Raw genomic sequence first — 24186 nt, 5'->3', positions numbered from 1 at the left:
ATCTCAAAAAATGAAATTCAGTATGGTGTGGTGACAGGCCTTTAATCCCAACACTCAGGAAGCAGAGGCAGGAGAATTTCTGTAAATTCAAGGCTAGCCTGGTTTACATTCTGAGTTCCAGGAAGGGTAAAGCTACAAAGTGAGGCCCTGTCCCCAAAACAGCAACAATAAAAAAACCCCACACCACGCCGGTCGTTGGTGGCGCACGCCTTTAATCCCAGCACTCAGGAGGCAGAGGCAGGTGGATCTCTGTGAGGTGGAGGCCAGCCTGGTTTACAGAGCCAGTTCCAGGACAGGCTCCAAAACAATACAGAAACCTTGTCTCGAAAAACAAACAAACCAAAACCACACCAACCCCCCAAACCAACAACAACAAAAAAATGAAATCCAGCTTTTTTCTCAGGGTCTTCAAAGATTCCTCATGCTACGTGATTCTTCCCTTCCTCTCTGCTCCGCCCCTCAGAGTTAGCCCCTCCCTTCCTCTCTGCTCCGCCCCTCGCAGGGTTAGCCCCTCCCTTCCTCTCTCTGCTCCGCCCCTCGCAGGGTTAGCCCCTCCTGCCTAGCCTGCGTGCCGGCTCTTTCTTCCCATGCCCTGCGTGCTCTTCCCCTGGTTGCTGCACACTTGGCTCTTTCTCATTTTTTGGTGCTGAGCCAGTAGCTCAGAGAAGTCTTTCCTGGCCACTGCATCGTCATGTGCCGTGACTACATGCCAGGGTCTCACCTTGAGCCCATGAGCTCCGCTCATCTTCAAATGCAGGGTAGTTCCATGCTGCCACCGTGAGGCTGCAACGTGAAGGAGCTACCTGGCGCCGTACAATTCTGGAAGGTGGGAGCAGGGGCCTTGCTTCATCATAGTACTCTCAGTGCTCAGCACATAGCGAGTGCTCGACATTCAGGCTGGCTGAGTTCATCACACTGTCATGATGATTGCATGACAGTGTGAGCTTGGGACGTGAAGACCGGAGAGGGCCTTGGGACCTTACCAGACTACAGCGTTGACATTTACCCTATGGTCCTGCTCAGAAGGTGTAAGTAAACTCCTACCCTGGCTTCCTGAGGGCACACAGAGAGCATAGGCTCCAGGTATGCTGTCTAGTTCTGGCCAAGCCACCCATCTCAGAAGCTCAGCTCAGGTTTCCTACATACTCAAGTCTCTCATCTCAGGATGCCTCTGTAAGATCAAATATTCTCGCCAGTGTGTGTCGAGCCCTCTAACCACAGAGGCAACACGGCATGCAGTGCGAGGTGTGTTCGGGGCGTATAGGAAATCTGGATTTCATTTCATGAACAAAGGCTAGATAGCTCTGCAGGGGATTCAGCTGGAGGAGTGACATGACGGTATCGATACCGTGTGTCAACATGGACGAACTCATCCTCTGAAAGAGAACCTACTAACACATGCCATCCCAGGAACAAAGATTGGTTATGGGTGATCAGAGGCCAGGCGCACGCGCCCTTTCTGTTACCAGGCAGGTAGCGCGAGTGCTTCAAGTAGTGCTGCTTCGCTGCAGATCGCTGGGTTGGCGTGTCTCTCTTTTGGGAGGAAGCCTGGGTCGAGACACTAGTTCCTGTACCCACCAGCTCTGATGGCTTCAGGTCCAAAACACTTTCAAACCTGAGTCAAGAGAAAGTGGCTGGAGTCAGGAGAGGGGAGTGGTGGCGGCAGGTCATCACAGAGACACTGGCGACCACAGGCCCGAGCCAGCTGCCCCCCCGGGACAAGCAGCACACTTGCCTGCAGAGGGCGTCGTCACTCTGCCTCTTCTTGTTTTTCACATCTATCCTGGTGTAAGAGGGACTGAAATCTAAGTCATCCAAGTCGGCCCAATCGTCTGAGCCCTTCGTCGACCTGGAAATAAGACCCCATCTTCTCCTGGCCTTTGGCTTGGCTTCACCATTTTTGCGTTCCAGGTCAGCTAGGATTTTCTGTGTATACAAACACAGGAGAAGGAAAGAAAAATCTACATTAACAGGGCTCATCTATCAAAGTCTGTGTTTGAGAGACAGAGAGACAGACAGGGGGGGGGAGAGGGAGGGAGGGAGGGAACGAACCCACAGCCTTGTACATAATAGGTAGGTGCTGAACTTGAAGGTGTTACCCTGAGCCGTAACCTCACTCCATCGTGTGATTTCTATTCTGAATTTCCTTTTTTACAGCAAGAAGGACCTGGAGTACCACACTAACCCACAGGCCTCATTGTCTGAAAAGGCATCTGTGCAAAGTGTAGACCCAAGCGGCCTGTAGCTAACTCATCCTGAACTGACCACAGCTTTTCATTTTTTTTTGTAAACAAAAGTTCACATAGTTACGTGAAAAGAGAATGTAAGAGAGGAAGATATCAGAAAGTATGCTAACTTATCCTCCTGCAGCTGTGACAGAGCAGAGCAATTCCAGGCTCAGTCTGTCCTGCTGAGGAAGCTGAGAGGACAGGAACCTGAGGCAAGCCTCCCGCTGAGTAGACAGCAGTGACTGAGTGCCGGCAAGCGTGCTCAGCTTGTGTTCTCCATTTATAAAGTCCTGTGCCCCGCCTGTGACATGGTCCTGCACACTCTGAGACTGGGGCTTCCCACATCAATTAACCAATCAAAGAAATGCGTGGGCTGGAGAGATGGCCCTGAGGTTATAAGTGCATCCCGTTCCTGCAGAGGACTGGAGTTCAGCTCTCAGCACCTCCATCAGACAGTTTGTAATCACGACTCTAATTCACCAGAGAATCCAACACTGCTGGTGCACACACACACACACACACACACGTTTTATGTAATAAAAATAAATCTTAAGAAAAAAAAAAAGAAAATTCCCTCCTAGGCATGCCTATAAGATAACCTAATTGAGACAATTCCTCACTGAGACTTAGTCCCCTGATGATTCTCCGTTGTGTCAGGCTGACATTCAAAACCAACCACCACAGGAAGTTATGATTTTCTTACATATTAGGAAGACAGCTAAATTCTAACTTGGGTTTTTGCTACAGTAGACAAGTGATTATTGCCAAATCTTGGTCACCCTGCTGTATTACATCAAACAAGGTAAACAGTGGGTTCTCAGTGGCCTGGGAATTACCTCGATAGAATTAGCACAATAGGGAATTTCCAAACAGTCCACATCCCAATCTTGAGAAGGGGCAAAGTGCCAAGAGATGGAAGCCCACAAGTCCTGGGGAGTAGGACTTGACAGCATTGCAAAGCAAAGGATAACCCCAGCCCCTTGGCAGGTTGTCATTCCACGGATCCAACACACACTGCTTACTCAAAAATCAACAGAAGAAAGATTTGTGCTCAGTTAATAGCTCAGTATTGACATCAATTCATAATGATGATGATGATGATGATTTGAAAAACAGTCTACAGACAGAAGAATGGCTCCAGCTCCTTAGGATTTTCAAAACGTCCTCAAAGGCATCAGGGCCTTCTGTTGTCGAGAATAAACTGGTCTGGGGGAGGGGACATAAATTAAGACCGTCTTCCTCACATGAAGAAACTGACTGCAGGGATGAACAAGAGTGTCCCCAGTGCTTACTGAGTCCTGTGGTGTATTAGTTAGGGTTTCTGTAGCTGTGAAAAAACACCATGGTCAAAGCAATTCACAGAGGGAAAGGTTTAGTTCCTTATAATTCCTGCCCATCTCTGAGGGAAGTCAGGGCAGGAGCTCAAGGACAGGCACCTGGAGGCAGGAGCTGAAGCAGAAGCCGTGGCAGCTGTCTTGCTTTATCTTGTTTTCTTACCCCAGGATCACCTGCCCAGGGGTGGGACCACCTAAGTGAGCTGGAGTGTTCTACACCAACTCCTAATTAAGAAAATACACCACAGGCTTGCCCATAGGACAATCTAATGGGGACATTTTCTCGATTGAGGTTCCTTCTACTCAACCCTAGCTTGTGTCAAGTTGACATAAAACATGCTACCACTATACATATTTTGATGATATGATGTACTAGGTACTATTCTAAATTCTTCTCAAGTATTAACTAATCCAGTCCTCAAAACAATTATGTTACGTAGACATTACAATTGTTTCTATGTAACAGGAGAGATCATATGGAGCAGAGAAGGCAGGTAACTTGCGTATGTATGGTGACCACGCTGTTGAAGAGCAGAGCTCTGGTTACAGAGCCCAGCTTGCCAGCGCCGCTCCACTTGCTAGCAGCAGTGTGTGGTGGTTTGAAGTAGAATGTCATTGGCTCAAATCTTAGAGTACTCCGTCTCCATTTGGTAGTGCTGTTTGGGTAAGGTTAGGAGGTATGTCCTGGCTGGAGGGAGTACGTCACTGGGACGGGCTTTTCGGTTTCAAAGTCATGAATCATTCCCAGTGTGCTCCCTCTGCTTGGAGTCTGCAGCTCACATGTGAGCCCTTAGCTTCCTGCTCCTACTGCCACGCCTTTGTTCTGCCCTCAGGGGTCCAGCCGTCTGGAACCATAAGCCCAGATAAACTCCTTCTTCTCTAAGTTGCCCTAGTCATGGTGTTTTACCAGAGCAGCAGCAAAAGAACTAATACAGATGGTATTGTTAACGGAACAGGCAGAAACTGAATTCAGACCTTACATCAAGGGCCTTCTCACAATGCCATGGCACTGTGGAAACAAATGTGTAAGACCTTATGCACTGAAAAGGAAAGTATTTCACACAATATTTGTAGTCAGAAGAGAATGAACGAGACAAAGAAACTACAGTTTCCTTATAGGCACTCGACACTTACTGGCTGAAGATTCTTATTGTGAAGGGATGGGAAGAGCGTTGGGCTTGGCTTGCCCTCCTGAAGATGGCTGAGCTGATCTGCCCTGGAGGCTTCACCTTTGTAGGGGTACACAAAATGCTGAGGAGGCTGACTGGTTTGGTTTGGTCGTGAAGAAAGCAGTGTATGTGCCTTGGTTGGGGGCTGGGCAGGAGGGGCTGGCTTGGTGTAAGCAGGTGGTCCAGTCTTGGCTTGGACATCTTTTTGTGGTTTTCCCGAATCCTGTGTGATGCTGCCCAGTGGGTGTCCAATCTGGAAGTAAGGATATCGAAGTGCCTGGAATGATAAATGCGGCATTAGAAGGAAAGTTCAGAAGGGGCAGTAAACACCATCATGATTAGTGGACTAAAGTTCATGTGACCAGGTCACTATAGGCTCTTAGCCCAAACATGCTATAAACCAATACACTGCATTGGTAGCCCCTTGCTATTTTTCCATACCCCAGTTAATATGAAATTTACATATTACTTGCAATATTTAAAATTATTTGGATGAACCAGATTGTATGAATCTGGGAATGGCAGGACATGCCTTATAATCCTAGCACTCAGGAAAGTGGAGGCAGGAGGATCAGAAGTTAAAGGCTACACTTGGTTAAACAGAAAGTTCAGGCTGGACTGTATAAGATCCTGTTTCAAAACCAACCAACCAAGCAACAACCACAAAGCAGGCAGCAGGAATCTCCACCATTATTCAGGCTGCACCAAGAGTACAACATACAATACATTCAAACCTTCCCGGAAGACAAGGGTTAGCCCCCAGTTGCTATGGATAACTGAGTTCCTGGTTAACCAAAGCATAAACCTTAACATGCAGAAACTTACAATTCTTTATGAAATTCTATATATATTCTCCTGATTTTGTTAATGGAAGTCACTGAAAATAACATTATTTTCTTAATGGGTCTGGAACATAAGTTATAAACATCTATAACTATTGTATGTAAGTGCAGACTCAGAGTCAATTAGAAAGAATTCTCTGTGGTTCCTGGTACTTTTGATATGATTTGGGAGGCATTTTTAGCTTTTCTGATACCATTCCTCCCTTGGTTTTGGTTATACAAGTTTGTTGTGATTTGTTTAACTTAATATTTTATAAGTATCCTATAAAAAAAATGGCTCATCAGAAATTTTCCTTGCTGCCCTAAAACTCTTTGTGAGTTTTACCATCAGAAGTGCATGAACTTTCTAAGCATATCTTACCAGCCGGAAGCTGCTGGCACCAGGCTGTGGCTGCCTCTTCAGGACTTTGAGAAAGAAGTTTTCTGCCCCCCTTAACTATCCCCAGCTGTCAACTCTCCAGCTACCACAAATTATACTTCCACCCTGGCATTTTCTTCTCATAGCCCTGCCACTTTTGTGATAAAAGATCACAGGTCATCTTCTCTGGTTAGAACTGGTTATTTGTTCGGTGCTCTGAGGAGTGTAATTAATTGTTCATGAGCCAAACTGACAAAGGATCAAACACAACTAACACAAAACCAGGCTTGCAGGAGGCAGGTGAGTGACAAGAGCTCCTTGGTGACTTGGGGTGCACTTCATAATTTATCAATGTAGCCTAGGGGAAAGTGGGTGGGGAGATATTTGGAGGCCCTGCCCCCTGGATTATAGACAGTTGCACTGTCCATACCTACTGCTGAATAAGTGATTAGGGAAAACTCATTTACACTCTCTAAGATTCAGTTTTCTTACCTACAGAAGTGAAAACAAAAATATCTACCTCGTGCAGTCTTCATTAGATTGGAAACACATAAAACATACCAAGAACATGAAAATACCAGCTGCAGTTACTGTATATACAGTGCCTGGCTGTATCTCTCCCATCTGTCTCTGCTACCTTACACGAGGGAGCTGGTTTTGTAAGTTACCTTTCAACACTCAGTGATGGTTCATCACCAAACTACTGAGCAATCTTAACTCACAGAGAGCACATTAAAGCACCTCTGAAAACAGACACACACTTCTTTTCTTTTCTGAACTATTCTTTATTCCTGGACAATTTTATGTTTAATTTCTTTTTTCGTAGTGTGTGTGTGTGTGTGTGTGTGTGTGTGTGTGTGTGTGTGTGTGTTTAGACAGAGTTTCTCTGTGTAGCCCTGGCTGTTCTGGAACTCACTCTGTAGACCAGGTTGGCCTTAGAGATCCGCCTGCCTCTGCCTCCTGAGTGTTGAAGTTAAAGGTGTGTGCTACCATGCCCTATTGGCAATTTTATGTTTATTTTCACTTGCAGATATATATAATATATATCACAGATTGTGATATATCATATCATGTATCAGTGTTAATGTTCAAAGCAAATAACACTGCTTAATCTTAACTATTTTAATTATGCCCAACAAGTTTCTGATTACCTTAAATCCCTCCAGTTCATAGGAGTCAATTCTATTTCCAGTCATGTTATCAAATGAAAACTTGCCATGCAATTTATTGAAATACTCGGTATAGATTTCCTAAGAAATTCTTTGGACAGAAAAACCAAGACGAACCTGACTAGCTGTTGGCCGTTTCTTGGGATCCCACTGAAGCATGTCTCTCAGGAGTTGAATGGCTTCACTGCTAGCATTTGGAATGAGAGTCTTTAAGTTATTGGGTATGCACTGGGGCCAGAGGAAGTTCATAGCACTCGACAGCTGGTAGCCTTCAGGCCAGTCGGTCTGCAGGAAAAGACAGGAAACGCTGCTCAGACTCTTTGGGTATATGGAGCCAGGGGCTGGGGTGAGGCGTCCACCAGAACATAGAACCTTTACAGAAGACTATCCATCTCTGGAGGACGGGAACTGAAGCCCATAGCATTTCCCTGCCCTGACACACTGGTTTTGGAAACTGCTAGCATAGTACTTTTGAGGGGGAAGACAAAATAAAATGAAGTAAAGCAAAATACTTAGCCCTGGCCCAATGGATCCGTGAAGTACCGCGTGTTACTGTCTTCACTGCTAATTCTAAGTATGAAGTAAAGCAAAATACTTAGCCCTGGCCCAATGGATCCGTGAAGTACCGCGTGTTACTGTCTTCACTGCTAATTCTAAGTATGAAGTAAAGCAAAATACTTAACCCTGGCCCAATGGATCCGTGAAGTACCACGTGTTACTGTCTTCACTGCTAATTCTAAGTATGAAGTAAAGCAAAATACTTAACCCTGGCCCAATGGATCCGTGAAGTACCGCGTGTTACTGTCTTCACTGCTAATTCTAAGTATGAAGTAAAGCAAAATACTTAACCCTGGCCCAATGGATCCGTGAAGTACCACGTGTTACTGTCTTCACTGCTAATTCTAAGTATGAAGTAAAGCAAAATACTTAGCCCTGGCCCAATGGATCCGTGAAGTACCGCGTGTTACTGTCTTCACTGCTAATTCTAAGTATTTACACTGATGGGACTAGCAGAGACACAGCTGTCCTCAGCCACCACGCTCCACATCTGCAGGCATCACATCTGTGGGGCCCTGGAGGCTGGGGTGAACCATGGGCAATCTGAACAGTGAGGCTTGAGGCTCTCTCCAGTTCTAACATGACTGTTGGGTAAGGCATACCCTGGTAGAGTTTTGACCTTTCTCTGGAGTCACTCAGACAGTTTCTGGATGAATGCTTAGTGTTATTGAGTATCCAGAAATAATTCAATATAAATCCTTCTCTTAAAAATGTCACTGTCCTTAAAAGACAAAAATAGGACATTTATTTTAAAACATAATAATAAAAAAATGACAAAGGTCACCAGAGGGGTAGATATAGATACAAAGAGGAAGGAGGCCAGCAGGGGACTTTGAAAACCTTATCATTAGCAGGGTAGCAGTAATGACCCTTTCAAACAATTAAAAATCAAAACCAAAACCTTTGTCTAGCATGTTTAAGGCCCTAGGTTTGATACTCAGTGCCACACACAGATACACACACACAAAGAAAAAAGGGGGAAGAGAGAGAGAAAATAAAGATAGGGCTCATAACAGCTGTAGTACTGGGAGCTGGGAAAACAAACACAAGACAAATCTATTAATAGCACAGAACATAGACACAGTGGAGACCGGAGAAACAGTGGGAGGAGTGTGTCACTGAGTCCTGTGGAGGAAGAAGGGATCCTGATGGTCACTAAAGGGACATTCACTCAGGTAACACACAGAAATGGGGCTATTCCAGGGTCCAGAGCCGGGCTGCGCACTGGAATGAAGTGAATGGCCGAGGGTGGGTGATGAATGGATACTTTCAAGCAAAGACCAGATTGTAATCAGAGCTCTTTCTTAGGAAGCAGAATCTAGTCACAGACTGAAAGACAAGCTGCAGGGAAAAGCCTGGAAAGCAGGGGGGAGAAGCAGCTCGGCAGCTGAGCAGGTTGGTTGCACACCTTTAGTCCCAGCGCTTCAAAAGGAGGCAGAGGCAGGTGGATCTCTGTGGATTCCAGGCTAGCTTGGGCTACATGGTGAGGCCCAGTCTCAAAACCCAAACCCAAACCACACCAAGCAGAAAAACTGAAGAGCTATAATGACCCTCAGCCCCAAGATGGACAGAAACCGTCCACGAAGAAAGGGAGCATGGTAAATGGTAAGCTCCAGGTGAGTTCAGTCACAGGTGGTGGAGTGAGAAAAGCCCCAAGCAGTGGTTAAGAACTGAACGGTTGTAAAGGAGAGAAGTGGGTACAGCTTGCCTGGGGAAGGCTTAGTAGACGAAACTGTGCCCATAGGATGGAGAAATTCTGTAAAGGGTGAGATGATATCAAGAGATCCATGACAAACACCATAGCTGTGAGCAGGGCGAAGGGAGAGCTGGCCTCGCTACAGGACCTGGGCAGGAGCATGGCCAAGGTCAAGAGACAGACTCCAGAACAGTGTCAGTGTTGTAGCTGCACCGCACTGGGGGGAGGCAGAACAGGAAGCTGCTGGCTTTGGCTCCCAAGCTTTTGGTCTATGCCATTACCTTCTTTGGTGTTCCCAATACTTGGCAGATCTTGAAAATCGTGTCGATTTCACTGGCCCCAGGGAAAAGAGGCCGGAGGGTGTACACCTCTGCCATGATGCAGCCCACTGCCCAGACATCAATGGGGGAGCTGTAGTTGGTAGACCTCAGGAGGACTTCTGGAGCCCTGTACCTGAAAAGACAAAGTTAACAGCTAGCTACTGCTCCCAGTGGTCAGAAGGTAACTTCAGCAACAAGTAACTCTTAGTTAAAGTATATATTTTTCCTAAATGCAAAGCTTGGCAACCAACTGTCATGGTCAATAATAAACAACAGTCTTAAGGCTGCCGAGATCGCTCAGTGGATAAGTGAACTTGTGTGCAAGTATGAGGACCTTAGTTCAAATCTCCAGCACCCAAGTAAAGAGTCAGGCATGGCTTCATGTGCCTGTAACTCCAGCATTCGGGAGCAGAGACGGGGGATTCCATGAGCTTACTGGCTACCCAATCTAGCTAAAAATGTGAGCTTCTCAGCTCAGTGAGAGACCCCGTCTCCAGGGAATAAGGCTGACAGTGATAGAGGAGGACACTCAATGTCCTCTTCCAGCCTCCCCACACAATCACGTGCATGTACTACATACACACATATATCACACACTCACATGCATGTCCAATATACACACATATACCACATACTCATGTGCATGTACAATATACACACATGTACAACACACTCACGTGCATGTACACACGAACCACACACTTATACTCCATACACACATGAAAGAGAGAGGGAGGAAGGAAGGATGCAAGAAAAGAAAAGAAGTCGGAATCTACTCCAAGCCTTCTTAAACTGTTTCCATTTGTGACTCCATTTCATTTGAGAAATTTTTATACCTCCTCAGGTATATAGGTATACAAAAAGGTATAAAAATTTAAGAAATTACATTTATTTTAATCAATTCTTTAGTATATATATAATTTTACCATTTATTAAAGATGAAACTGAAAATTCATCTAATGATTTTTTTCCCCAAGACAGGATTTCTCTGTGTAGCCCTGGATGTCCTGGAACTTGCTATATAGACCAAGATGGTCTTGAACTCAGAGGTCTGCCTGTCTCAGCCTCCCGAGTGCTGGGACTAATGGCATACACCATCACATCTGGGGAAGACAGTGTCATGTAGCCCATGCTGCCTCAATCTCACTATGTGGCCAAGGGTGACCTTGCACTTCTGATCCTCCTGGCCCCATCTCCCAGTGTCAGGATTACAGGCTTGTGCCACCACACCTGGTTTAATGAGGTGCTGGGGGTCGAGCCCAGGACTTGATGCATGGTAGGTGGGTACTCTACTCATGAAGCCATATTCTCAGCCCCATCTAATGCTTTTCTTTTTCTTTTTCTTTTTCTTTCTTTTTTTTTTTTTTTTTTTTTTTGGTTTTTCGAGACAGGGTTTCTCTGTATTGTTTTGGAGGCTGTCCTGGAACTCGCTTTGTAGACCAGGCTGGCCTCGACCTCACAGATATCCGCCTGCCTCTGCCTCCCGAGTGCTGGGATTAAAGGCGTGAGCCACCAACACCCGGCTTAATGATTTTCTTTAAATGAGAGATTCAACAAGGAAATCAAACATTCTAATCCAATCCAAAGAGATCCAAATGTGATACTAATTTGCTGAGGAATGGTAGGAAAATATTAAAAGTCTTTGTTTTCTACAATTAAACCATTATGTTCTTCTACAAGGGCAAAAAGTTCATCCATACCACTGCAGTTTTAACATACGATAGTCTTGAATCTGAGCTGCAGTGTTTTGGGCAGGTTCACTGGCACTGTGTGGTGGTGGAACAGCACATGCTTTGAAGAATATGCATGCTACGTGTTCAGACCCAAAGCTACAGTGAAGTCCTGCACGTAACATGGGATCACAGTCAGAAATATCTCTGGTTCATTAAACTGTTTATTCTGAATTAGGTTTTAATTGTACATTCGGAAGCCTTTCACTATTGCCCAATTCTTCACAACCCCACATTCAGTTACTTGGTCACATGTGGGACTGCAGCCCACAGTTTTAAAAGCTAGACTGTATTCCCCGAGTGATCTCCTCCTCCTCCTCCCCCTCTTCCTCCTCCTCCTCTTCCTCTAAAGTCTTTAGAGAATTCTATGTGGGGGTTTGTCCACAAGAGGTCAGAGGCACTGGATCCCTCTGGAGCTGGAATTACAAACGGTTGGTTTTAAGTAACCCGATGAGGGTGGGGAACTTGGGTCCTCTTCGAGAACAGGACAAACTCTTAGTGCTCATCTCTCTTGTACACAGGAACCTCCTGTGTAGCATCTTCAGAAATACATACAGGAACTGGGTAGGGCAAAGAAAGAGCAGGGAAGAGCAACTATCCCCGAAAAGCTTCCATACAAAAATTATTTACATAAGGGCTGGAGAATTGGCTCAGCCGTTAAGGGCACACGTTGCTTTTACAGAGGAACCAGGTTCAATTCCCAGCACCCACATGACAGTTCACAACCATCTGTAACTCCAATTCTAGAGCATCCAACCTCCACAGGCATCAGTCATGCGCGCGCGCGCACACACACACACACACACACACACACCATGGTGCACACACACACATATGCAGGCAAAACACTCACACGCATAAAATAATAAATCTAAAAACTTTAAAATTTATTTAGACTGTGGACAGCATGATGGCTTTCCTTTTAAAATTGTTTCTAGCAATTTTATATAAATATATAAATCTTCATTCAGTAACAAAATACCTGCATTGTTTGAACTATTTCTTCCTTTTAGTGAGAGCTTAATATTTATGATTAATACTGTCCTCAGCATAATGTTTTATTGTTTCTGTTGTGATTTTTTTTTTGAGACAGGGTTTCACTATGTATGTACCCAGGTCAGCCTGGAACTCACTCTGTAGACCAGGCTAGCAATGAATTCACAAAGATCCACCTGCCTCCAGAATGTTGGGATTAAGAATTGTGTCACTTCCCTTGGCCTTATATATAAATTGTTATGTTTTGAAAGAAGCACAACTAAATTTTGAGAGAAACAGCACTTACCATCTAGTAGACACATAATCTGTGTATGGAGGTCTTGATCGGATTTCTCGGGCCAATCCAAAGTCTGCAATTTTTACAAGTTCTGGACCCATGCAGAGGAGGTTCTCAGGCTTTAAGTCGCGATGGAAGAAGCCTGCAGAGACAGGGAAGGAATCAAAGGCATGTCCTTTCTGTACCACTCTCTGCAGCTCTGACACTCTGTTGATAACACCTGTAACAAACCACCAGCCCCAGATTCTCCTCAGACAAAATCAACCCAAGTTGTTCTTTGTCCACCTTACTTACAAACAAGTCCTTTTAAATGCTAAAACTTGTGAGTGAAGATAACTGCAAACCTAAAGATCTCAAAGGGGAAAATTCATTCTTATCAAGTCAGCAGAAATACGTTGAGAATAAAACCATTTAAAAAGACAATAGTTTTTATTCACGTTAAATATACACTGTAACAGTAACAACTATATATACATACACACACACACACACACACACACACACACACACACACACACATATATATATATATATGTTTCCCAAGAAACAAAGGATTAGCTAGGTAGGAGTCAGAGGCAGGTGGATCTCTATGGGTTCGAAGCTAGCCTGTTACACAGAGAAATCGTGGTCTTGAAAAACCACAAACAACAGCAAAACCCCCAAAAGAACAGAGATAGAGAGACAGAGACAAGGAGAGGGAAAATATTGGCGGGTGTGACATGTGTTGTGTATTTACTAATTAAGAGTATTTACTACTTTGTCCAATGTGTAGCTCACATCATGAGAAGCCTTAGCTATACTGGTGCTGTGGAGATGCAGCACAGAGATATTTAATATGAGAGCCTACCAGGCACACACAAACATCCAGTGACTAGAAATATACATGACTCTGTAAACTCAAAGCACCTCCTCCCTGAGGTACCACCCACAGACATCACTGGGACGCTCAGACAGAAAAGCAACTTAGTTGATGTCACTGACAGTGTTATTAGTTATGCGTTATCATCTCTAACGTTACTCTGTACCATCCTTGAAAGCTGTGTCCTTAATAGGATCCTGACTGAATGTCACTTTCATGCCTGAAGCAGCTTGTCCAAAACTACCTAAAAACCAATCCCTCCTCAAACTTTTAATAATATCTCCATTCTGTTGAATCCATTCTTTTGATAGTGATGGAATGGTCCTGCATTTCCTTTAGAATATCTCCTGATTTTTCCTCCTTTTCCTCTGCATTCCGAGGTGCTCTTCCTGCTGTGGCTGCACCATCACTTTCACAGTCTCCTTCCTCCAATTTCTTTGAACTCTACACATTCTAGTAGTTTAAACACTGCCCCCCAATACATATACGCACACATGCACGCAAGCGAGCGCACAGACCCTTGCCTTAGCCTCTTTAAATAGTTTAATAACTCTGATCTATTTTATTCTACCTAAAGAGATAAATGTATCTTCTAACTGTGGAGAAAACTTTGTGGTAAAGGACTTGAGTAACATGCATGATGCTCTAGGTTCAGTCACCCACATTGCAAAATGTATTTCCCAATACTGATCACCAGTTATACAGAGTGTGTTTCACTCAGGTGAAATTCTTTACTCCCTTTAATTTTACTGTATTTACCTCCAAAATAAAGTACCCTTGTTCCTTTTTATCTGTATCAGTCCCAATATCAACCATTTCCCAAGGTTTATTGAGTTGCCTTTGTCTAAGAAACCATCTCATAGTCGGGTGGTCATGGCACATGCCTTTAATCCTAGCATTCAGGAGGCAGAGGTGGGTGGATCTCTGAGTTTAAGGCTGGCCTGGTTTACAGAGTGAGTTCTAGGATAGCCAGGGCTATATGGAGAAACCCTGTATTAAAAAAACAAAAACAAAACAAACAAACAAGCATTTCACATGATGCAATTTTTGCATTCTTCCACTCTGCCAAGAAATATTCAGAGGCCATGGGTTGAGCTCTGTGGATTCCGAGCCATGGTTCCTGGTGTTTGCCTTCACAAGTTGAACAGGCCTTTCCCCTAATTATATGCAGAGTTCTATTACTTACAGATATGGTCAGCATTCTCACTAAGTAGATGAAGGCCCTTTAACAGTCAAGGTCATTTGTAGTTCTGAATGCCTTCCATGCAAGAAAAAGCATGGCGATCTCCCAGTATATGACTGTTGACAGAAATGAGGGAACTTACATAGGCCTGTCAGAAGAATGAAGGAACTTCACGGTGATGAATCTACATGGACCAAATATGCAGGATTGAGAGAGTGGATCAGAGCTGTGGGGAGGGTGGAGGGGGAAGGTCCTAAAAGACAGTAACTGAGAACTGAGTGACCAGTGCAATGGCTCAGAAGCAGGGTGGGGACAATGAGGGCTCACTGTTGGACGTCCATCACAGAAGGCACTAAAGCAATTAGCCAAGGTTATTTTCCAAGCTTGCCTCTGCTCTAGCAGAAAGTGACTGTGATGTGCTTACATGTCAAAATGCACCATATTCAATGTGTGATGGAAAGTGGCAATGGTGTTTATTACCCCGGGGACAACTAGGTCGAGTAACAAATGGATAGTTGTATAGCATAATGATGGAACTGCAGACCAAGTGGTTGGCTTAGCTGGACCAAGTGAACACAATTAGACACCAGAACATCATGTCTACATGAAGATGAAGGCATAAAGTTGATCACAGACATTCAAGGGGACAGGGGCAAGAGTAAGAAGTACTTCCTTCACAACGCAGGGCCACCTGCTTTGTATGTCCCAAGGAATTGAGATCAGAGTCAGATCTGGGTTAGACAAGAGACAGGCACACAAGTTGTCTATTTTACAGCACATGTATATTTGTAGATATTAGTTCATGCATGTGTATGTGTACACTGTGAAAATACATTGAGATTCACTTATATTTCAGTGCTTCATCTTTATTCTGCTGCTGTCCCGACAAAGGTCTAATGGCCTTCCATAGACCAATTTCAAGAATCCTCACTAGCTTTGTAGTAAACCAAACAAAAATAATTATAAGAACTAAACTTGAGGTTCTTAGCTTAAGAAACTCGGAGTGATTCAGTATTAGTCAAGAATGGCCTTTCCAATAAAAGAAAAACAAACCTGACTGACATAGACAATCCAGATGGTTTATTATTACCCCAATAAAATTGATTATCTAACCACCAGATGAGTGATGCCTGCTCGAAATCTTGGTATAATTGAGTCACTGTGTTCAGGACCTTTATTCTTGTGAATACCTGCCAGTTCTCAGAGGATCTGACTGGATGTACCCATCTTGGAGACGAATTAAGAATTATGCAATTATTAGAATCATCTTCTGTCAACACACCTAGGATGGTTTCCAGGACCCTTGAAAACTGTGAGGTGATGGTTTCTCTACGTAAAAACTCAAGTGCTCTGAAAACTCTCCCATGAAAGATGAAATGGCAGGCATCATTTTCTTAGTGAGTAGATGGGAAAACCTGGTCATAGGCAGGGGGGCCAAAAAATTGCTCACAATCCCACCAAAAAGTGTGTCACAGCCTAACAGTACCAAGTACTACTCTTTCCCTCTTGGTGACTCTCTCCACCTAAACCTTGATTTGTGGTTTTGATCCTCTCAAACCCAGATCAACACCGATTCTCCTAGCAAACTTTCCCTTCCTCTTCTAATTGGGGTAATTATTATTTATAAACTCATGTGGCATTTCTTTTAAAGTGACTCATCTGTCCTCAAACCTCCTCCACCCACAGCAACTCCCTCTGGCGCCATCTCTAACACCCACAGCAGCTCTCATCTTCTCCAGTAGCACAGTCCAGACCTTTTCTATGTCCACTGTGAACCACGCTCTTCTAACACCAAGCACCCTCCCCGAAACCGATAGGCTTTAACCTTTCCCTCACGGCTTATACTCGTCTTAATTCTAGTTCCAAGAGAACACACACATTTATCAAAGGGGAATGAAGATTCAGGTTCCTCACTTATCCCTTTAAGTAGGTTCTTTTTTCAGACTTCATCTGTTTTAGTGAAGCATTACTATTTCCATTTAAAGAGACAATGCAGCTTAGGATGTGAGTGTGTAGACCAGCAAGAACGCCCAGTCTTTTAACCTTCCAAGTTTCTTCATTTGTGAAACAGAGACTAGCATACCTCACAGGCTTATTTTGCAGGAAGAAACACACTGAACCCATAAAGCTTTTAGAGGGCAGTGCTAACACACGATCACCTTGCAAGAGCAGGTCATTATGAGGAAGGCTACTAGAAAATTCCCTCTGGTAACCTCCCCCAAACTGTCAACGTTGCCTTGTGTATATGATGTCATTTTTTTTTTTCAGGTAAGAATTAAAGCTTGTTAGGCTAAGTGGCCTCTGTGAGGAGGTAGCACTACAGCTCTGCTCTGATTCCTGCCTGGGTGTGTGCTCTGCTGACATGTGCTGTGTGGTCTGTAACAACAAGCTCCCTCCTTCCTTCTCGCTCCTGACTTCACAATGGGAATCCTCTAGCTGTGCCATTTAGACATCATGCAACAGCAGAATTCTTCCACAGTAAGGACTTTCCTGTTCAAAGTGCCTTCCAGAATACACACACACACACACACACACACACACACACACACACACACACACACACACACACACACAAAAACCCCTCATTTAAGTTCAGGATACCACCTGCCTGCTCAATAACAGAAGGATTTCCCTTTTCATTCTGATAGAAGATTTTTATGAATAATTTCAAGGAAGAAAGGAAAACCAAGGAGGCCTCAAGGGAGGCTTTCCCTGTCCATATTCTGATTAAGTATGAGGAAATGATTAAAGAGTATTTAAATGTTATGAATTTACGTAGCACATCTTCCTGCAGTAAAAGTAATTTCAGATAATTCTCACCCTTTCCCCTCCTCCAGCCCCAATTTCCTCCCTTCCTTGAATCTGAGCCTATGGTGTTAATATCAAGAAAAAAAGTGGGCCACAGGAGCATCAGTACACAGACAGGAGAAGGGCCATGTCAAGGTCACACACTTGAGACAGCAGTGAGGCTCAGAGGCACAGCATCGCCTCCAAACCACCAAATGCGTTTCCACCTCCTGGTGGGAGGGGTGCTCTGGACAGCTACAAGGGTAGGTCAGGAGGAAACATACAATGCGTGTTATATCCCTGCAAGGGACGTGTGCTTCGGCACTGTTCAGCCATGTGTTTATGCCCCATGGGGGTATGATACTCAGTGACATGAAATATGGCCATAGCAACTACACGCTGTGCCGCTGCTCTCTCTCAGAGGAGCATAGGCCCCAGGGGCAGGCTGCACCTTCTCACTGTGAGAACGAGCTACGGGAAGGGCTGAGATCTCCACAGCTTCATCTTCCTTCGCACTGTCTGCACACACCCAGTGTCTAAGGCTGGAAAGTGATAGCAGTCAGAGCTCCAAGGGGAATTAAGGAGCGCTAAATTGACAGCTGAAGATACTTGTGTGTGCACATGGCTTGCCTATGCATGTGCTTATGTGGGAGGGAGAGAAGGGGCTGATACACAATAGGCATGTGGGCACGTGAGCATACAGAGACAGGTACATGTGTAGAAGCATGCATAGACATGCACAGGCAGCCTGTGACTATGAGTCTATAGATACTTCATTAAGTAGAGTCTCAGAAGAAAGGATGGGTGTTCTTCCTCCAATAAATATCTGAGTCTCATTAAAAGGACTAAAAAGGAAGCCTCTAATTCAGGTTCCAGGCTGAAGGAAGCAGCCCGAATGACCCAAACTCTGACTGTTCCCTATTTGAAGAATAAGTTGGCAGAAAATTCCTTTGCTTCCCCACTTTCCCCCTTTTTATGGCCATTTTTATGGGCTCCGACAAGCTCTTACATGCCTTCTCCTTTTTGTCGCTAAGATACAAGTCTGGTTCTTACACACTACTTGCCATGAAGTCTTGTGAATAAAGGCTAAAGAGACAGTCCTCTGAAGTCAGTGGGATCAGCGATCGCCTGTACTTAGTGTCTCACCATGCTGGATTAAGAAATCAGCTCAGCTGTGTGTATTACTCATGGATTATGAAGCTTGTGCTGGGGGACGACAAGGGTTTGCAAAGACAGCCGATGTCTGTGCATTTCATCTTCTCTGTAGCTGTGAAGAGCTACTTAGAGGCAAAGACCAAGCTGGTGCTGACCCTAGATAAAATGTGCCGCAAGATTTTTCTACACCCTGGCAATTTACGCCAAATCTAGTAATTGCCTCAAGGTTTCAACCAGTGTCTTACTGAGGAAGGAATCTATTTGTTAGTACACTGCTTACAGTGGCAACATCCATAGCCTTACAGTGCATGGGTTTCTGCCTGTATGAAATCAGCCATGGTCCACATGCTAGGACGACCTCAAATGACCTCAGAGCACTTCTGTCTTCATCCACAGATGTCCATGTGTTGGCTACATATTCATGGCAAAGTTATCAATCCAACCTCATCTGATCTGCAGTGGTTAGGACCAGCAATGTTCCAGAGAGCTGTTGGAGATAACTGCCTATATTCATTGCTGTTTAACTTTTCACAAGCTCATTTAAGAGGAAAACCACCAATGGAGAGTTTCCTGAAGGGCATACAGCTATGTTTCCCTTTGGACATGCTAAATCTCTCTGTGGACTACCCACACCATCCCTGAAGTGAGTCACACTGGGGCAGGGAATCGCTTTCTCTGATCAGGTGATATAACTGGCCTACAGTAAGAACACTGAACAAGACTGGCCTGTGCAGCCTGCCACTGTGTTTGCTATAAAATCATGTGACATACTGTCCCCTCCAAAGTGCCCATGAGAAAGTGTCTTTCTGGCCAAGGTATCAAGAATAATTCTGGGCCCAGTAAGATGCTCAGCAGGTGAAAATGCTTGTGTCCAAGCTTGATGACATCAGTTCAAAACCCATTGCAAGATTCCCGCACCCATGCTGTGACATGTGAATGCGTGTGTACACACATACACAAACACACATGTATGGATGCACACATTACCTAAGTAACTAAATGTAAAATGAAAGTCTTAATTTAAAAAATAATAGTTTTGCTTTTGGTAACAAGTCCATTTTTAAATCAAGGAAACTACACATGATCTAACTGATCATGTTTCATATTTTGCTTTGTATAACAAGCTCAGAAACAAATCTGTTGTCTGCTTCTTCTGATGAAATAAAATTAGCTGGTATGCTGGACCTATCCTCCAAACATCACAGGCTATTACAAATGCTATTAGTCACCTGCCCCCCACACGGCCAACTGCAGTATAAGACTCTATTGCTGAAGACACCATTTACTAACGCCATCAAACATGGAGAAATCAAGTTAGTGCCCAACTAGAAGCTTCAACCCTACAAACTCTGCAACCTACAGCAGTGATCTGCCTTCAAAATATACTGATGCAGTAACAGCACAAAGGTGATTGGAGGAACCAACCACTGTTTAAAAATTAGGCTTAAGGGGCCCATTTTATGAGATGAGACCCATACTTGATACCACCAATAAGGCTAAGAAACTAAGACTAGATAGGTCATGGGCCTTAGGGGAGAACCTACTACTACAGCAACAAAACATCTTGTAATGACATTTTGCTATATACCCAGAGATCAGTGCATGGCTCACCCTTCACCAGAAATGCTTCTTCTCAAAGTAGATGGCAATTCACAGAGATCACAACTGGACACTGTGTAGACAATGAGAAACCTTGGGATACTCAGCCCTAACTGGGATGTCTTTGTCAAACCCTTCTCCTCAAGGCTCATGCGGAAGAAGAGGCAGAAAAGTTGTAAGAACTAGAGGTTGTGGACGACTCTAAGGAAACAGCGTCCTTCAGACACAACAGGGCTGCTACATACTACATCAACTCACAGAGCGTAACAGCACACACAAGACCTGTATAAATTCATGCCAGACAAAATCTGAGCATAGAGAGGGGGAAGTGGACACGAAGTCCCACCCCTAACCGAGGAGCTATGTGACACTTGCTGAGAAAGGGAAAATCAGTTCTCCCCAGTGGAGTGATACTAGGTACATCAACTCCAGCCTCGTGCTCAGGAGTAGGTGGACAACACAAAACAGATTCGACATTTTCCTGTGTGCTTTTTTATTTTTTTATTTTTGGCTGTGACTTAGTAATTTTTGACTTCAGTGTTTTCCTTTTTTAAGGACGAGAAAGAACATGAAATTGGGTAGGTAGGGAGGTGAGGAGAATGTAGGAGGACATGAGGGAGGGGAAAGATGTGATCAAAATATATGAAAACATTTTTAAATGGTTAAGTAAAAGAAAAAAAGATTTGGGTCTAATGTGACTGGCCTCCTTACATTCCTGCTACCATTACCACCATAGTGGGCTATATATTTTCTTTTCTTTTTGACAGGGTCTTACTGTGTAGCCTTGGCTGGCCTTGAATTTGCTATGTAGCCCAGGCTGGCCTCAAACCCATAGAGCTCTGCCTGCCTTGCCTCACAAGTGCTGGGATTGAAGGAATGTGACACCACATTTGTCTGTCTCCCCTCTTAAACTGTGAGCCAGAATAAATGCTTGGTCCCTCTAAAAAAGAAAGAAAGGAAAAGAAAAGGAAGAAAAAGGAGAGGAGAAAAGGAAAGAGGAGAAAGAAAGGAGGAAGAAGGAATGAGTGGCTCTCACTCCCGGCTGTATTCCTGCCTAGTTCGGCCTTTGTTTCTTCTTCAGTTTGCTAAGTTTTAATTTATTATTATTTTTTTGCCTGTGCTGCATAAAGTTTTAGGCCACTTTAACCCCCTCAGAAACAAACTGGAATATAAACGATGTGGAAAATGAGCGGCACAGTGCGGAGAAGCTGGTGTGGGCTAGACGCAACACACGGCGACCTCAGAATCTGAGGTGTCTTGTTGATACACCAGGGAATGCTGGGAAATAATTCTTAGAGCTGTCTATAACCAACACACGGCTACCTCAGAATCTGAGGTGTCTTGTTGATACACCAGGAAATGGTGGGAAATAATTCTTAGAGCTGTCTATAACCAACACACGGCTACCTCAGAATCTGAGGTGTCTTGTTGATACACCAGGAAATGGTGGGAAATAATTCTTAGAGCTGTCTATAACCAACAAGCTTAATGCTAAAACTGAAGACCCCCCCCACACACACAGGAAGATTCAGAAATCAAAGTCCCGAGGGAATATATTCTGAAAGCCATTGTCAGCCTATCAGCTCTACAGCCATTAATCCTTCCTGAGTCATCCAACTGATGACATTTCACTGCTATTCAGAAGCACAGTGCTGCAAATCACCTACCGTGTTTATGAATGAACGCCAGTCCTTGCAATATCTGATACATTATATTCCTTATAGCAGACTCCGGAAACAACTTATTTCTGTATGGGCCAGAAGAAAACAAAGTTAAAATGTCAAGTTTCTGTAGTAGTAAAAGGAATTGCTTGTGTTTGTGTTATTCTGATTATATAATATGAAATTAAGAAATTTTACTGGATCCTTTGATAATAAGCAGAGAGAAAATAATCACTTGTGAAGCTAAGTAATAAACACCAAGTATATTCAGTTCTATACAAAGAAAAGAGTAATCTTTTTTTTTGTTGTTGTTTTTTTCGAGACAGGGTTTTTCTGTATCTTTTGGAGGCTGTCCTGGAACTCGCTCATGTAGACCAGGCTGGCCTCGAACTCACAGAGATCTGCCTGCCTCAGCCTCCCAAGTGCTGGGATTAAAGGCGTGTGCCACCAATGCCCGGCAAGAGTAATCTTTTTATTATAATAATAAATAAGAAACCTGTAACACTGTACCCAAAAATAAGCTAGGCATGGCAGTCACACTTGTAATCTCAAGTCTCAGAAGGTTCACATACAAAGATCTAAGTTCCAGGCCAGTCTCAACTATGCAGCAAGTTTGAGGCCAGTCTAGGAATGAGATCTCTTTCAATACAACAACAACAACAACAACAAAACCACAAAATGAATGAAAGTAAGCAAGACGCTTCCTGGAGGTTGTCTCAGGGCTCTTGGGCACAGGAGTGTGGTTGGGTCCTTCACCTAGCTGGCAGATCTCATCACTAACATCCAGAGGTATGACGTTAAAGGTCTACAGGAAGAACTCGAAAACTGAAATAAACAAAGCAAAAAGTACATCTTCGTTGCACAATGAATCCACAAGGATGTTATGACTATGAGATTGTAAAGATGGCTCAGAGTTTAAGAACACATACTGCTGTCACAGAGGACCCTTCAGAGTTCAGTTCCCAGCACCCACACTGGGGTGGCTCACCATAACTCCAGCACTAGTGGAGAGCCTTTGTGGGCACTCACACGATATGCACCCCTACAGGTATAATTTAACATGATAAAAACAGATCTCAAAGACACTGTGCTAAAAAATAAGGTTATGACCAAACCATACCTTTCCTTAATGAGCTGGTAAAGGTTTTCTTTCATGTACTCGAAGATAAAGTAGAGGTGGTCATTTTCCCTGATGACTTCTTTCAACTTTACTATGTTGGCGTGGTTGAGCTTCTTTAAAGACTGAAACACATGAAAATGAAAACCAAACAAAATTAGAAAAACAAATCTGCCTTAAAGGGATTTCTGATTTGAAAACTGAGAACATGCCATGAACTACATCTTATTGGCCACTCAGTAAACAGTATTTCTTTGAAGTGAACGTAACTTTATCTAGAAAAATGTCTTTGATGAATTGAAAGAAGGTAAGCATCTGATTACTAGCTGTTAGTCCTGGCTGTACCCAGCCCAGAGCAATAGATCAGAACTGTTTGTGGCAACAGGCCCAGGCTATTTTAGGCTCACTTCCTCTGGATCAGGGGATTCAGGTTATGCAGGTGGCTGGGAGCGGGGGGGGGGAGGTTATCAATAAAGAAAGTCATGGCTTTAAATCTGGCACTGGGGAATGCAGCTGGTTAAGGCTGAGGTCACCAGACAGCAGCCTGCAGACATGGTCAACAGGAAATGGCTGCAAGGACTGAGGCTGATAGCCTGATTCTCTAGACTTTCTTTAGACTTGTGTGCCTGAGACAAAATGCACCTTCTTACAATGTGAGTTTTAATTACCAGGGGAAATGAAGATGTACTGTTTATGAAATACAGAGTGAAAGGTCTAAGAGCAACGACAGTGAGAGTCAAGCAGTAGCCGAGGAACATGGCAAGGTTCAGAAGGTGATACACGAGTTTTTGATTACTCATCTTACACATGTAGTTTTCTAAGTTCACGTGAGTGTAGCCCTGTACACACAACTTTCTGTATACACCATCTGCCAATGGTGAACAAGAACACTGTCATGTTTGTGAGCAGCAATCAGAACCCAAGGACACCCAGTTATTGGGAGTGCTTCCTGGGTGATCAGAATTTGAACCTTGAAAAGTCTTTCCCCCCATGAGGCAATGCGGTCAATAATGATAAATCACAGCAGCTTCTCTACCTGTGAATTTCATTAAAAAGAACACCCTATTTATAAACAAACAACACTTGCAGAAGGAAGTGCTGAAGTGAACCTTCAAATCTACAAGGATCCAAACAAACAATCGGAACTT

At 44.0% G+C, this 24186-nt stretch overlaps 1 protein-coding gene across 7 annotated transcripts in view; it reads right to left on the bottom strand.

Moving 5' to 3' along the window:
• Cilk1 (ciliogenesis associated kinase 1) overlaps window positions 1–24186 on the bottom strand; it is a 62545-nt gene that overhangs the window by 7871 nt on the left and 30488 nt on the right. For all 7 annotated transcript variants that reach the window (XM_013116102.3, XM_013116103.3, XM_005073710.4 and 4 more), the window contains 8 exons: window positions 23042–23163; window positions 21928–22007; window positions 12687–12819; window positions 9636–9807; window positions 7218–7385; window positions 4697–5008; window positions 1736–1926; window positions 1467–1615 (listed from right to left, as the gene is read on the bottom strand). In XM_013116102.3, coding sequence (XP_012971556.1) covers window positions 1467–1615; window positions 1736–1926; window positions 4697–5008; window positions 7218–7385; window positions 9636–9807; window positions 12687–12819; window positions 21928–22007; window positions 23042–23163 — 1327 coding nt within the window. The remainder of the gene's footprint in view (window positions 1–1466; window positions 1616–1735; window positions 1927–4696; window positions 5009–7217; window positions 7386–9635; window positions 9808–12686; window positions 12820–21927; window positions 22008–23041; window positions 23164–24186) is intronic.

The sequence above is a fragment of the Mesocricetus auratus genome, unplaced genomic scaffold (assembly GCF_017639785.1).
Source record: "Mesocricetus auratus isolate SY011 unplaced genomic scaffold, BCM_Maur_2.0 Super-Scaffold_100691, whole genome shotgun sequence".
NCBI classification, from domain to species: domain Eukaryota; kingdom Metazoa; phylum Chordata; class Mammalia; order Rodentia; family Cricetidae; genus Mesocricetus; species Mesocricetus auratus.
Note: the sequence above shows the minus strand (reverse complement) of the source record. Positions and strands in the feature narration are given on the sequence as shown.